Source organism: Prionailurus viverrinus, chromosome E1 (assembly GCF_022837055.1).
Source record: "Prionailurus viverrinus isolate Anna chromosome E1, UM_Priviv_1.0, whole genome shotgun sequence".
Taxonomy (NCBI): Eukaryota; Metazoa; Chordata; class Mammalia; order Carnivora; family Felidae; genus Prionailurus; species Prionailurus viverrinus.
This window is the reverse complement of record NC_062574.1, coordinates 9,942,336-9,956,737: the sequence shown is the minus strand read 5'-3', so window position 1 is coordinate 9,956,737 and position 14,402 is coordinate 9,942,336. Positions and strand designations below refer to the sequence as shown.

The window sequence follows — 14,402 nt, the reverse complement described above, 5'->3', positions numbered from 1 at the left end:
CATGGACCGTGAGATCATGACCTGAGCCGACGACGGACGCTTAACCGACTGAGCCACCCATGCGCCCCGAATGTGACCATTTTAAGGACACTCAATACATTCAGCCAGTTTCCCCCCAGAAGTGTTCCCACCAGCTGATCCATGGGAGTGCCCGTTTCCCTGAACCCTTGCCAATGCTTGGTATCCAGTTGCTGGGTCATTCAGATCTGGTCTTCATTGCCTCTTTTTTCCTCCCCTTCTTCACTGGGGAAGATCTTACCCAGCCCACGATCAAGTAAATGATCCGTTTCATTTTTAAAAATAATCCTTTCGTCAGTCTGCAACTTTGTCACATGATAAAGTTGCTGGTAATTCTATAATATCCTGCCTGCTCACAGGGCAGTGCTGGAAAGGCATAGACAGGTGGCTTCCTAGTTTCCGTTTCCTGCAAGCTCTGGATCTGTGATGTTAGGGGTCTGGTGGTGAGAGAGGGAGGTTGAAATCACTTCCCACCTTAGGGTCGTCACTGTTTTAAGAAACAAGCTGTAGGCGCCTGGGTGGCTCAGTCAGTTAAGCGTCCGACTCTTGATTTCAGCTCAAGACCTGATCTCACACAGTCGAAAAGGCAGAGCCTGCTTGGGATTCTCTCTCCCACTCTTTTTGCTTCTTCACCCCTATAAGCTCTCTCTCTCTCCCTCAAAATAAACAAACACACACACACACACACACAAAAAAAAGAAAAGAAAAAAGTTGTGCCATGAGCTCACAGGGTGATTTTTCTCCACTGCTTCATCTGCCTTTAGATTAGGCTACTGCCTGGTGCCTGGGTTGGTTAAGTTGGTTAAGCATACACCTGTGGCTCAGGTCATGATCTCGCGGTTCGTGGGTTCGAGCCCCGCGTCGGGCTCTGTGCTGACAGCTCAGAGACCGGAGCCTGCTTGGGATTCTGTGTCTCCCTCTCTCTCTGACCCTCCCCTGCTTGTGCTCTCTCTCTCAAAAATAAATACACGTTAAAAAAATTTTTTTAAAAGATTAGTTTGTTGTAACTTGGTTCTGGCTTGGTTGTTTGATAATTTGGGTGGTAGGTAGTGTTAGTTTTTTCTTTTTTTTTTAATCATTGTCAGTGTTCTAAATTTATAGCTAAAATGCTAAATAAAATTTCAATAAAATTTGAAAGTATGGAAGTGATTCCATAGAAGGTACTTGCCAGGTGCCCATTTGAAGTTTAAGTTGGTGATTGTAGCTTTACATTAACTTCTAGTGTCTGAAATCAGTTTCTCTCCATCACTGTTGCAAAATGCGTCATCTTCCAGATGACCTTCTTGAAGTGCCCCCTCAGTCCTTCACCTGCCTCTTCGGTATTTCGATTGACATTACATTAAATACATGGGTCACCAAGAAATAATTTGGTATCTCAAAACAGTAGCTTCACTTCTTCTGGCCATGAAAATTATGTATTCGTTACGGAAGGTTTAGGAAATATGGAAACGTATAAAGAGAAAAATTAATACTACCTTTTAGTTCCGTCACTTGGAGAAAAACAGTGTTGACAGTTTGCTGTATGTCTTCTGGGACGTCTCCCCAGTTTATGCACGTTTAGGCACGTGTACCAACCTGTGTCAGCATAAGTAAAATATTTAATCTTCTTATTCAGAAGGATAGAGTATGTCACTCCACATGCCTTGAATTCTCGAACACACAGACCAGCTGGATTCGTTTACCGGTTCTACGTTAACTTATTTCATTCATTTGTTTCTGCTTTTATCTTTATTAATCCTTTTATCCTGCTTGTCTGTATTTCCTTGGTTTCTTCTTAGTTTTTTGAGTGAAATTCTGTGTTCGGTTAAGTCTGTCATTTCTTGGTTGGTAATGACAGCATTTAAAGGTATGAGTTTGCCCTTCCTTCTAGCTTTATCTACACGAGGACAGTAAAATTGAGAATTTTTCTGGGGCAAACCAAGTCTAATTTGGAGAAAAAGAAAAAAGGTTTGCATTTTCTGTGGAGTGCAAGGTACAGCATATACATTTTAAGTCAGCTGTTAATTATATTATTCCTGTATTCCCTTTGTATTACACGCTGATTAGAATCATCAAAAATTTGTCAGTAGAATGGAAGAGACTGTAGCTGGTATTTCGAGGTAAGACTGTGTGAAGCACCAGGTCACCTGGAGTTGCTTTTATACTTGAGATCCCAGGTCTGTGATTTTGTGCCGTCTTAGTGCACAAGGGCATTGACCTATAATCACAGTGGGCTCGTTACCTGTGCTTTTTACTGTTACCTTCGAAAAGGTGTAAAACCCGGACTTTCTAGGCTGACCGAAAGCTTATTGTAACCCCAGGGCGATATCAGTTGATCTACCAGCAACCATGAATTCAAGTGATAAGATGTTAAGGGACTCAAGCCTGAAGGACACAGGAGCACTTGTAGTACAAACATAGAATGATGTGAAGCGATGGATTGATAAGTGGAAAGCGTGGGTCCTCCTGACTCGGTTAACTGTGATTAATTCTGTGACCTTGGGCAGCCCCTCTTCATCGTAGGGTGTAGAACAGAGGTGTGGTTGGTGTGGAGGCGGAGGGGGGCGGATCTTGGCCTCGTTCCTGATTTAAGGGGAGTGTCTTCAACATTTTGTTATCAAGGATGTCTGTCGTAGGCACGTGCTGTGTACCTTTTATTGAGTTATACAAGTATTTTGCTAGGAACTGATTTGTTTGTTTTTTTTTTTAAAAGGATAGGGGTTGAATTTTTCTACATCTGTTGTAGGTCTTAAACATCTCTCAGATCTGATCTTAGAGTAGTTCTTATATAATCATGGTGGTTTTTCTCTTTTAACTTGTTAACAAGGTCAATTAGAATAACAGATTTTCTAAGGCAGTCCAGTGTTAAGTCATCTTTGCATTCCCAGCGCAAATTCTAATTCTTTAGTTCTCAGTCACTTTGCAGGACATTTGTTAGACTTTTCACATTTCACCACCTTGAGCCGATGTCTGAGTGAGCATCCTGTTAACCACCAAGCAGTTTTCTTGGTGATGAACAACTTCTACGCTTGAGCTCTGCATTCATCCATTCAAATTCATGGCAGAAGGCGACTGTTAAGAGGAAAGAACAAAATTGCCTGTTTACTAAAGAGAGGAAAAGCAATACCAAACCACCCTGTGATCTGATTGAGTAAATCTGTATAAATTTCCAGTTTCCGTAAGTTACACAAATGACTCAGATACTATTAGAAGAGCCTCTGAAAAGCCTTAAAATGTACTTTTTTTTTTTTTTTTTTTGGTGCAAGGTGGATCTGTTCTTCCTACAGTAAATGGGAAATTGGTAGGACATTTACAATCATTGGGATTATTTCAGAGGCTCTCTGTTCCTCTCATTTCTTTGTCTTCAGCTGTTTGCTAGTATCTCCATTCTTGTCAGCTTCTCTGATATCCTATATATACATTTTGCTGGCAGATTACCGTGTGGTTATAAAACTTGCCTCCGTACGACTTTGAGGATGGCTGTCATTTCCACAGATGCCTCAGCCTCCAATAAGCCACACTCATTCGCTCTCCCTCTCTCTCTCTCTCTTCCTTTCGAGAGAGAGGAAGAGAGAGAGAGAGAGAGAGGAATGCCTGCCCCAGCCAGCAAGCAGCATGTCATTAAATGGGATTATTGGTTTTTCAGACTATACTGCAATCCAGGTTTATGGTTTTCTAACGATCACATTTGCAGTTGGTTGAGATCTTGATTTCAAGTTACAGTGTCTATAAGCCTTGAAACCTAGAAGTTTTAAAAGAAAGTATTGTCGTTGTTCCCTCCCTCCCCCCCCCCCCCCCCCCCCGCCCCACCCCTGAGGTTGAAAGCTTATAGGTGGTATCCTGGGGCGCCTGGGTGGCGCAGTCGGTTAAGCATCCGACTTCAGCCAGGTCACGATCTCGCGGTCCGTGAGTTCGAGCCCTGCGTCAGGCTCTGGCCTGATGGCTCAGAGCCTGGAGCCTGTTTCCGATTCTGTGTCTCCCTCTCTCTCTCTGCCCCTCCCCCGTTCATGCTCTGTCTCTCTCTGTCCCAAAAATAAATAAACGTTGGAAAAAAAAAAAAAAAAAGCTTATAGGTGGTATCCTTAGAAATTTAGTTCTTTCTAAAGCAGAAACTCGGGTGTCTCTTCCAGAGGAGAGAGGAGATTATAAAGAAATACATGCTGGGGCGCCTGGGTGGCTCAGTCAGTTGAGCATCCGACTTTGGCTCAGGTCATGATCTCATGGCTCCAGTTCGAGCCCTGCATAGGGCTCTGTGGTGACAGCTCAGAGCCTGGAACCTGCTTCAGATTTTGTGTCTCCCTGTCTCTCTCTCTGCCCCTCCCCCACTCATACTCTGTCTGTCTCTCCCAAAAATAAATTGACATTAAAAAAATTTTAAAAAAAAGAAAAGAAACACTTGCTGTGAGTGGTCGGAGAAAACTCAGAGGTGCAGTAATCATTGTGTGACCAGTATTGGTCACCAGGCCAAGCTGATTAGGGGAGCCACTGGCCGCAAATGGCAAAACCAGAATTTGAGAGAAAGATGCACCAGGTAGATGATTCTGTAGCCATGACAGCAGAATAAGACTCTTTGAAGGACTGAGGTGACCTTGGAGCCTGCTTAAATAGCAGGTGGTCCGTGAGGATGCCCAGGCCATGCTTTGGATCCTAAGAAACAGAAACCCTTAGTGCCAGCGGCTGAAGCCAGCGGTTCACTTTCCTCCTGTAATCGGAAGTCAGGAGGCAGGAAGTTGGTAGCTGTGGTCCAGGGGCTGTGTGACGTCAGGGCTCTGTGATTCCACGGCCTTCCTGCCAAGAGGGCACGGGATCCTCAGCATGTGATCCCCACAGTCCTGACAGGCAGGCGCCTCGGCAGCTCCCCGATACCTCAGTCCTATCGGGAGAACAGTTTTCCCCGGCTTGGCGGGGGGCGGCGGGGGGGCCCTCAGCAACTTTTACCTTTGTGTCTGGTCACAACTGGGCCACACGCACCCTCCCCCAGCCCACTTCCCTTGATATCACAAGATCACAGCCCGATTCTTAAACCAAATCGGGATTCTTAGAAAGAAATGGAGAATGACTTTTGGGTAAGGGAGAGAGCACTGTTTGCCGCAGCCCCCAGAGAGGGGGTTCACTTTCCCCCATTCCCGTCCGTTCTCCGTGAAGTGCTCGCAGTGATCTCCCGAATTCAGGGTAAAGCCTTCAGCCATTTGCACCCAATGCAGCCCCTGATGGACACCCAGCAGCCACCTTCTGTTGCACCCCCAGCTCCCCTGTACGGGCCGTGCCTGGCCCAGTCTTTGTCTGCATCAGGAGTTTTGTTGTTTGGGAGGCTCTCTCCACCGAAGGCGCGCTGGCCCCTGTCTTTGTCCCCCTCCCCATTCCCCGTCCTTGACTTGCCTCACCCTGCCTTAAGCGTTAGGTCTCATCGGTGGTGTCGCTTTTTCAGAGGGGCCCTCAGCTCTGTGGGGTCACTGTCCCCATGGTAGATCAGCTAGGATCACCTGTGTGAAAGCCCCTTGCCCTTCCCTGGCATCTCGGAGGAGGTCAGAAGTATTGGCGAATCTGTTTGGTAGAGTCCAAGGGGGAGCTTAGGGATCACGTCTCCTGCGTGCATCATGAACTGGGTACTTGTGGGAGAGTCGGTTAAGGTTGAGTTGTTGAGGCTGAAAACGTGGACGTTTCAGTGGTCTTGGGCTCAGCGTCCCTCGTGCTCTCCGGTGCCTTTGGTGGACGCCAGTGTATCAGTTCTCTGGGCAAAGCGGTCCTGTGACTTCGTGCTGGGAAGAAGGCAGTGAGAAACCTGTGTAACAGAGCCTGTTTTCAAGTCGAGAGGAGACACTTGTCCAGGCAGCTTGGGGAAGGCCTGTAGGCTCTGCACCAGGAAGCCTGCGAGGGGGGCCATTGCTCAGGGACCGCGCCTCGGGCGCCAGCCTTGTGGTCCAGAGCTTGAAGCCTGCTGTGCACCAGGAGCTGAAGCTTAGGAAGGGCCCTCTGTGAAGCAGAACGCCCTTGCGGCCTTTATTAGGTCAGATCTGACAGTCAGGTGGCCCAGGACATGATGGCAGTCCTGTGTTGCCATGTGACTGCTGGCTCCCTCCACTCCCCAGCCCCACCCCCACCCCCAGCCCCGTAGGGCTCTGTTCTCAAAACCTTGTGAAGGAGTTTGTGGGCTGAACCTGAGGGTTTGGCAAAGAGACACGTGATGTTTGAGTAAAGGTGTAGGGGGCACTCCCCTGGACCCAGTGTGGTCTCTCCCTTTCTGGATTTCCTGGGCTGACCGCCCCTCGCCACCCCCCCCCCCACTTCCCTTCCGAGGGGCCCATTTTTCTCTGTAGACGTGTTAACACCTTTCCTGAGATTAGGCCTGAGCACTTTTTTTTCCTCAACTTGACCTTAGGGCTTGTCTGCGAAGCCCCGGCATTTTGAGCACTCAGGGAGCACCTCCCTGAGCGCTCATCTGAAAATCTAGAAAGTTCCCAGAGTGAAATACAGATGCTTACCCATTTCTTTGAGGGTTCCTAGCCATTTTCCTTTTTCCATAACAAAAGCTTAAACTAAATGGCCATGCTCTGCTCTCCCTTGGCAGAATAGCATTGCAAAAAAATAAACAGAAGAAAAGTTCAAGTTTTGGCCAGCGTGAATGAAACATGGCTCTCCATCAGCAGTATATATTCGAAACAGGGCCAAGAAGTAAGCGAACGGAGTTTTGGAGGAACAAAGTTAGATGTAAAAACAAACACAACAAAAATAACACACTCTTACTCATGGTGAAGTTACTCAAGCAGTCGCTCCCAAGTTTATTTACTTTCATACCATACACAGCTGACCCTTGAACAGCACGGGTCCACTTTACATGTGGAGGTTTTTTTCAGCAAGTACAGTACTGTAAATGTATTTTCTCTTCCTGATGATTTTCTAAATAACATTGTCTCTAACTTCCTTTACCGCAAGAATACGGCCTGTAATACGTATAACATGCAAAATATGTGTTCGTCGACATTTATGTGATCAGCAAGGCTTCATAGTAGGCTATTAGGAGTTAAGTTTTGGTGGAGTCAAAAGTTATAGTTTAGTAAAGCAATAAAGTTTTCAACCATGTAGGGGAGGTCGGTGCCCACTAACCCCCATGTTTTTTGGGGATCAGCTGTGTAGTTTTAACATTGTGACTTTTTCCATATATTAGGTATCCAGTTATATTCTTCCTGAATAAATGAATGAATGTTAGAGAAACTTGTAATGGAATATAGGAGAGAGGCTGTGATAATCGTATCAATATGTTAAAAAACAAAATTTAGAGGGGGGGGGTGCCTGGGTGGCTCCTTCGGTTAAACGTCCGACTTTGGCTCAGGTCGTGATCTCATAGTCCTTGAGTTCGAGCCCCACGTTGGGCTCTGTGCTGACAGCTCAGAGCCTGGAGCCTGCTTCTGAGTCTGTGTCTCCCTCTCTTTCTGCCCCTCCCCTGCTTGCACTCTGGCTCTCTCTCAAAAATAAATGTTAAAAAAATTTTTTTTAAGCACATAAAAGCAAAATTTAGGGGCACCTGGGTGGCTCAGTCAATTGGTTAAGTGTCCAGTTTCGGCTCAGGTCATTATCTTGCGATTCCTGAGTTCAAGCCCCACATCAGGCTGTCTACTGTCAGTATGGAGCCCACTTGAGATCCTCTGTCCCCCTCTCACTCTGCCCCTCCCCTGCTTGCACGTGTGCGCGCGCATGCGCCCTGTCAGAAATAAATAGACGTTAAAAAATTTTTTAAATGTAAATGTTAAAGAAACAAAATTTATTATCGTATTTTAAAAATAACAGTTAATAGTTTAGTGCTCTGTATGTGCTAGGTGCTCCTGGAGGCTTTAGATCATTTCATCTCATTTAATCATGTTTTTATGCTAGAAATACTGTCATTATCTAATGTTTTGCACTTGAAAAAACCAAGACAGAGAATGGCTAATGTTACTAGCTTACTGATGAATTGACGAAGGCCAGGATTCAATATTGGGTCTTTACTCCTCATCACTGATTTGTACTGCTTTCTGGTTCCATGACCATAAAGAAGGGTTAGAAAAACATTTGAGGCAGACGAGAGGACTCAAACACACTGTAGTCTTAAGGCCAGAGCTTTCTTGGTTTGAAAAGAACAAGCTTTCAAGTCTCAATGAATTAGAATTGTTATTTGATTAGAACACAATAGAAAAGTTCACAATGAAAACCTGAGTCATCAGAACACATCCTTTTGTTTGATTTAGAACTTGGATCTTGAGGGGAGTAGGAGGTAACCCGGGGAGGTGGTGGGGTGGGGACAGCAGGTTCTAGCCCGTCTGTCTCAGAGCCGCCCTGCCCGACCCTGCATCCTGGGTCCCGGAAGGGTGGGAAGCTGCGCCTTGGTTGTGAATCCCACGAGGTCCTTGCTGCCGTCTGCCCTCTGGCGGTTGCCGGAGCTTGAAGCACTGGCTCTAAACAGCCCTCTCCAGGAAGGACTGTGGCTCCCACTCCCTCCATGGGAAACTCATTTGAATCTGTTTGTAATACAATTCTTCACGCCCATTTCTAGAGAAAGTTGATTTTTGAAGATGAGAGGTCATCTGTGGAATGCATGAGGTGATTTCTCGAGACCTCGGAGGGGCGCCTGGGTGGCTCAGTCGGTTCAGCCTCCACCTCTTGACTTCGGCTCAGGTCATGATCTCACAGTTCGTGAGTTCAGGCCCCACATCGGGCTCTGTGCTGACAGTGGGGAGCTTGCTTGGGATTCTCTCCCTCCCTCCCTCTTGCCATGCTCTCTGTCTCTCTCTCAAAATAAATGAGTAAACATTAAAAAAAAAAAAAAGAAGGGGAGACAGTAAAAATCACGTTGCTGGTTGTTGGATAGAGCAGTTATTGAACTAGAGAAGCTGGACTCTAAAGGACTGGCCGGCAGGAGGGCAGCCTAGAACTCTAAGGGTCACGGAAGTACCAGGTGTTGGCCCTAGATACCTGATAAATTGCGTTGTTCTTTTTCATTAGCTTGGCTTCGCCCTCTCTCCATCTGTGAATCTGTAAAATGGATATAATAACACCTGCCTGTTACTACTTAGCAAGCCCCTGCAGGAAGACGTTGCGAAGCGACTTAAGGGCCTTGTCGTTGTTGCTTGTCTTAATGAAAGAGCTTTCCGGAATATATTGCTAAACTTGAGAGGACGACTCCCCAGTCAAGAAGGAGGAATGAGGTGTGTGATCTGAAACGGCATCCTGACTTGCAGGTTTACTGGCTCCAGCGGGCCACCGCACACATCCCAGTGGCCCCCTCCCCACCGCCTCGCCTGCCATCCGGTGGTTGTGATCACGAGGGGCCAACGTGTAGGAAGTAAAGGTGGGTCGGGGCCTGTGGGAGGCCAGCAGCCTCGGCCGCGTGTGGAGACCCTCCTCAGGGTGCATCCTTCAGTTTCACTCCTGACGCACAGTAGGTCCCACGCAAGTAACAGGCATGTTTCTAGGCACCAGGTGAGCGGCCCTCAGCCTGAGAGTTCCTGGACACGGAGCCCAGCCCGCTGTGCAGAAAGCCACGGTCTTACTCAGGGTGCAGGGCTCACAGTGTGAGCTTCCTTCCTCTGCTGCTTTACAAATGCCGTCGAAGCTCAGCCTTCTCGTATCTAAAACGCCGTGCCCCTCTTCTACCTAAAGTCTTGTGTTTATTCTGGAGCTATCGGCGGATATAAGACTTGGTCTGTTTTGTGTGTTGTGGACTTCCTGGACCTGTGTCATATTATCATCTAACGTCGCACACACACGGAGACATGAGGCAGTTAGGAGAGATACAGTAACTTTTATTGAGTGCTTCCCATGTGTCACGCAGGGCGATAAACTCTTCAAGTGCAGTATTTCATTTAATTGTTCAGATGAGGAAACGGAGGCAGGGAGATTACAGAACCCAGGGCTGGGGGCACCTGGGTGGCTCAGTCGTTTAAGCGTCCGACTTCAGCTCGCGTCGTGATCTCAAGGTTTGTAAGTTTGAGCCCCGTGTCAGGCTCTTTTCAGCACAGAGCCTGGAGCCTGTTTCGGATTCTGTCTCCCTCCCTTCCTGTGCATTCCCTGCTCACGCTGTGTCTGTCTGTCTCTCTCAGAAATAAACATTAAACAATTATATATATATTTAAAAAAAAAAGAAAGAAGAAGAAGAACCCTGGACCGACTTGGGCAGAATTGGGATTTCAGCTCCGGTAGTCTGGCTCCAGGCCAGCAATCTCGATGTACCACAGCAGCTACAATGATGTATTTTCTATTGCAGTATCCAGCCACACGCCTTTATAATTGAAATACAGGTTTCACAGAACAGAGCTCACCTTTGAGGTAGGCAGTGTACTGTTTCCCTCTGTATTCCCTCTCTCTCCCCCTCCCTCCCTTCTTTCTTTCTTTCTTTCTTTATTCCTTACCGCAACGTCCCAATTGAAAAACAGGTGCAATATTGCTGTCCAGTGTCTGTATTCATTCATCAGGTTTTCACTAGGTGCCTCCTGTGTGTTTGATGCTGTGCAGGTGCCAGGGATATGATGGTGAAGAAAGCAGACAGGGTCTCTGCCTGCCTAGAACTTACACCCAGAAGGGTTTTTTTTTATGTTTATTGATTTATTTTGAGAGAGAGAGCATGAGCTGAGGAGGGGCAGAGAGAGAGAGAGAGGGAGAGAATCCCAACAGGCTCAGCGCTGTCAGCACAGAGCCCAGTGCGGGGCTCGAACTCACAAACTGTGAGATCATGATCTGAGCCAAAATCAAGAGTCGGACACTTAACCGGCTGAGCCACCCAGGCACCCCTACAGCCAGAAGGTTTTACCCCTTAAATGCAATGGTAAAAAAAAAAATGTTACTGTAAATGGAGATGCCTCCAAATCTAGGAAGAAATCTATTAGGTACCAAGCTTATATTAATTGGTAAGTGTATAGCTATTATGCAACATTATTTAAAGGACTACAGACAGACTATAGATAGACTATAGAGCAAATACTGTGAAACATTTAAAGTAATGACAGCATTGTAGATATCAGTGTGGATACATGTCAAAAACGTGATTAAAAACAAGTTTTACGAAAGCGTAACAAGTCTATGACTTGTATACAAATTCTAAAGCAGAACTATGTACATAATACTATGTATGTATTATGGGCACAGTCATATATAGTGAAAGTGAAAACCATTTCGGAACAAGTGCACGCCAATTTTAGGATAATGCAAATTACTCTGGGGTGGGAGAGAAGGTTGGGGCTTCACTAAATCTTGTTAAAGTCAAAATATTTAGCAGACATGGCAAAATTTAACCATCGTTAAGTCCGTTTGGGCGCATGGCTATCTCGTCACGTTGGGGGCTTTTCTGCGTTCGAAATGTTTAATGATTAAGAACTGAAAAGGTGAAGAATGCCTGTCCCGTGCCTCTTTTCTGTGTCTGGTGCACGTACATGTTTGTGTTCTGTGCCTTCCGCTGGTGTTCTCCATCACATTAATGTCGTATTTCTCTAAAGAAACACCATGACCGCAAGTACTTTACTGAAGGGATTTGGAGTTTGCGGGGGGGTGGGAGGGTGGCCGGGATCAGGGGCGGTGGGGTGGGGGGGGGGGGGGCGCGGAATCAGTCAGGTCCTGGGGGCACTGTTCCCGGCTCACCAGCAGAGGGCGCTGTGCCACAGCAGATGTGAGGAGGCCAGCTCTTGCGGTGCAATACCAGGGCCTCCCGGGGGAGCGCTGTTGCACCCAGCTGCAGGACAGAAGGGCCCTTGGGTACCTGCAGCTTTCCTTATGCCTGTAGGAAGGGACACAGCATCCACCATTTGGCCTTTTGCACACACCACGTTTCTCTATATTTATAGCCTTGGCTGTTTCTGAGGCTAAGAATACAGGTGTCAAGTACCGCGCGTGCACAGAGCTTCCCTTGCTGTGCGTGGATGAGCCTGGGGCTGATGTGCGAGGAACATTTTCCTGTTATGCTGACCGGGAAACCTTCCTTTCGTTCTAGGTGGAAAAGGATTATTCTTACTTGAAGGAGATATGTGATCGTCAGGCAGAACAGCTGAGCAGAACCAGCCTCAAGCTGCAGGAGAAAGCGTCAGAGAGCGATGCAGAGATTAAAGACATGAAGGAAACCATATTTGAACTGGAAGATCAGGTGGAACAGCATCGGGCTGTCAAGTTACATAACAACCAGCTCATCAGTGAGCTAGAAAGTGAGTAAAATCACGCCCTGGTCACAGGTAGGCCAGGAGCCAGCAGGGTGCTGGGGAGGGCCTGCGAGAATTATTTTTTGAAAAGTCTTCCTAGGGGCGCCTGGGTGGCTCAGTCGGTTAAGCGTCCGACTTCAGCTCAGGTCACGATCTCACGGTCCATGGGTTCGAGCCCCGCGTCGGGCTCTGTGCTGACCGCTCGGAGCCTGGAGCCTGCTTCGGATTCCGTGTCTCCCACTCTCTCTGACCCTCCCCCGTTCACGCTCTGTCTCTCTCTGTCTCAAAAATAAAAATTAACATTAAAGAAAAAAGAAAAGTCTTCCTTGCGCATAGTCTACGGTCTCCTAGGAGGAGAAAGGCAGGATACTTAACGCCTTTAACTGGAAAACGGGTGGCACCAAAGAAACAATCATTGAACATCGAGCCAGCAGCGTGGGGTGACGGTGAAAAGGAGCAAACGCATTTTGGAGTGTCAGGTGTGCTGTGCGTGAGCCACACCGCTGACCGCACTCGTCCGGCCTTGACAGAGCTTTGTCTTTTGGGCCTGATGGATGGGAAGGTGGGTGACAGATGGTCAGATGGGTTTGAGCAGTGTGTGCTCTTGGGCTCAGGGAGAAAACAATTCTAGCGTGTGTCCCATTGAAGGTAGGATATCAAGTAACTTACAGATGTTGGCCACTTTGTTACTGAAGAGGCTCCAATATATGGCTTCTTTATGGACTCATTGTTTGCTTTGACTAGGGAAAGACTTTAAAAGGGGTTAGTTAAACATTGCCTGCCTTGTCCAAATGAGCTTTATCAAAATGATCCCATCTAGTGGTTTGTTTGTTTTTTTTTTAAATTTTTTATGTTTATTTATTTTTGAGAGAGAGAGAAAGACAGAGTGTGAGTGGGAGAGGAACAGGGAGAGAGGGAGATACAGAATCTGAAGGAAGCTCCAGGCTCTGAGCTGTCAGCACAGAGCCCGACGCGGGGCTCAAACCCACGGACCGCGAGATCATGACCTGAGCTGAAGTTGGATGCTGAACCCACTGAGCCACCCAGGCGCCCCCTAGTGTGTTTTGCTTTTGGAACACGAGAACTAATGCACAGAGCTTTTCGTGACACTGGCCATTGCTAAAAATAGCATAGCTGGTTGCCTGCAAAGTTCCCTGAGGCTTATAGTCCATCCTCCTTATCTAGGGTCCCTATAGCAGGAGAGATGTGATGTGCTTTACGGAGAAAATATGTGCACTAGACACGTTTTGTTCAAGCACAAGTTTTAGTGCTGTTGGCTGTGAGTTCAATGTTAATGGGAACTTCCAGGGAAGAGAAGAGGAAAGTCACCAACCCGTATATGAGACTGGTCTGGAAGATGCTGAAGTAAAATCTGTGGTCCACGATGAAGCCGTGGAAAAGATGGAAAAGCAGCTAGATTTGCAGATTGGTGAGATGATGTCTGGTTGAAAGAAAATGTAGTGGACTGCATTGTTATGAAACCAAAAACCAAATAAATTTACAGCCCTGTTTCCTAGGGCCAGGAAAGCGTTAAACCCTTCTCAGCTGGCGCTGGTTGGCTCTCAAGGCTCAAAAGGCCACACACCATGAGAAAGTAAAAAACTTTGCAGGTGAGGCAGGTTTAGGAGGTGCAGAAGAATCTTTTTTTAAGTTTATTTATTTTGAGGACTGGGGAGCATGAGAGGAGGAGGGGCAAAGAGAGAGGGAGAATCCCCAGCAGGTTCCACACTGTCGGCACAGAGCCCGATGTGGGGTTTGAACCCACAAACCGTGAGATCATGACCTGAGCTGAAATCAAGAGTCAGACGCTGAACCGCCTGAATCACCCAGGCGCCCCAGAAGAATTTTCAAAATGCCTGCTGAGTGTTATACAGGAAAAGGGTCCCGTGGATAAGCAGGTTTCCAGCATTGTTGGGATGGGCTTTTTTTTTTTTTTTTTTTTTTTTTTTTAAGGACATTGGCAAACAAACCTGTGTAACACAAGTAATGTCTCCTTTGATAAAAATGTTGTGACCAGAGGCTCACAAGAACCTAACTCCGTATTCCCCATAGGACCAATAGTTTAGTATTCACTAATTCTGCATGCATGACAACTTTACATAACTTCCACAAATGATGAGGATTGACTGTATAGTCTACACTGTGGTTGATTGGTTAGCACCCGAGTTCCATCCTTCATTGGATGTGCCACGCAGGACAGCTACAGGACGTTAGCATTCAGTGTCCACAGCATTCAGACCATTCTCAGTA

At 46.9% G+C, this 14,402-nt stretch overlaps 1 protein-coding gene across 7 annotated transcripts in view; it reads left to right on the top strand.

Annotated features, from left to right (window-relative positions):
- The window catches only part of SPECC1 (sperm antigen with calponin homology and coiled-coil domains 1), a 286,669-nt gene that overhangs the window by 184,094 nt on the left and 88,173 nt on the right, over nt 1-14,402 (top strand). For all 7 annotated transcript variants that reach the window (XM_047834069.1, XM_047834070.1, XM_047834068.1 and 4 more), the window contains one exon: nt 11,951-12,158. In XM_047834069.1, the coding sequence (XP_047690025.1) occupies nt 11,951-12,158 (208 nt within the window). The remainder of the gene's footprint in view (nt 1-11,950; nt 12,159-14,402) is intronic.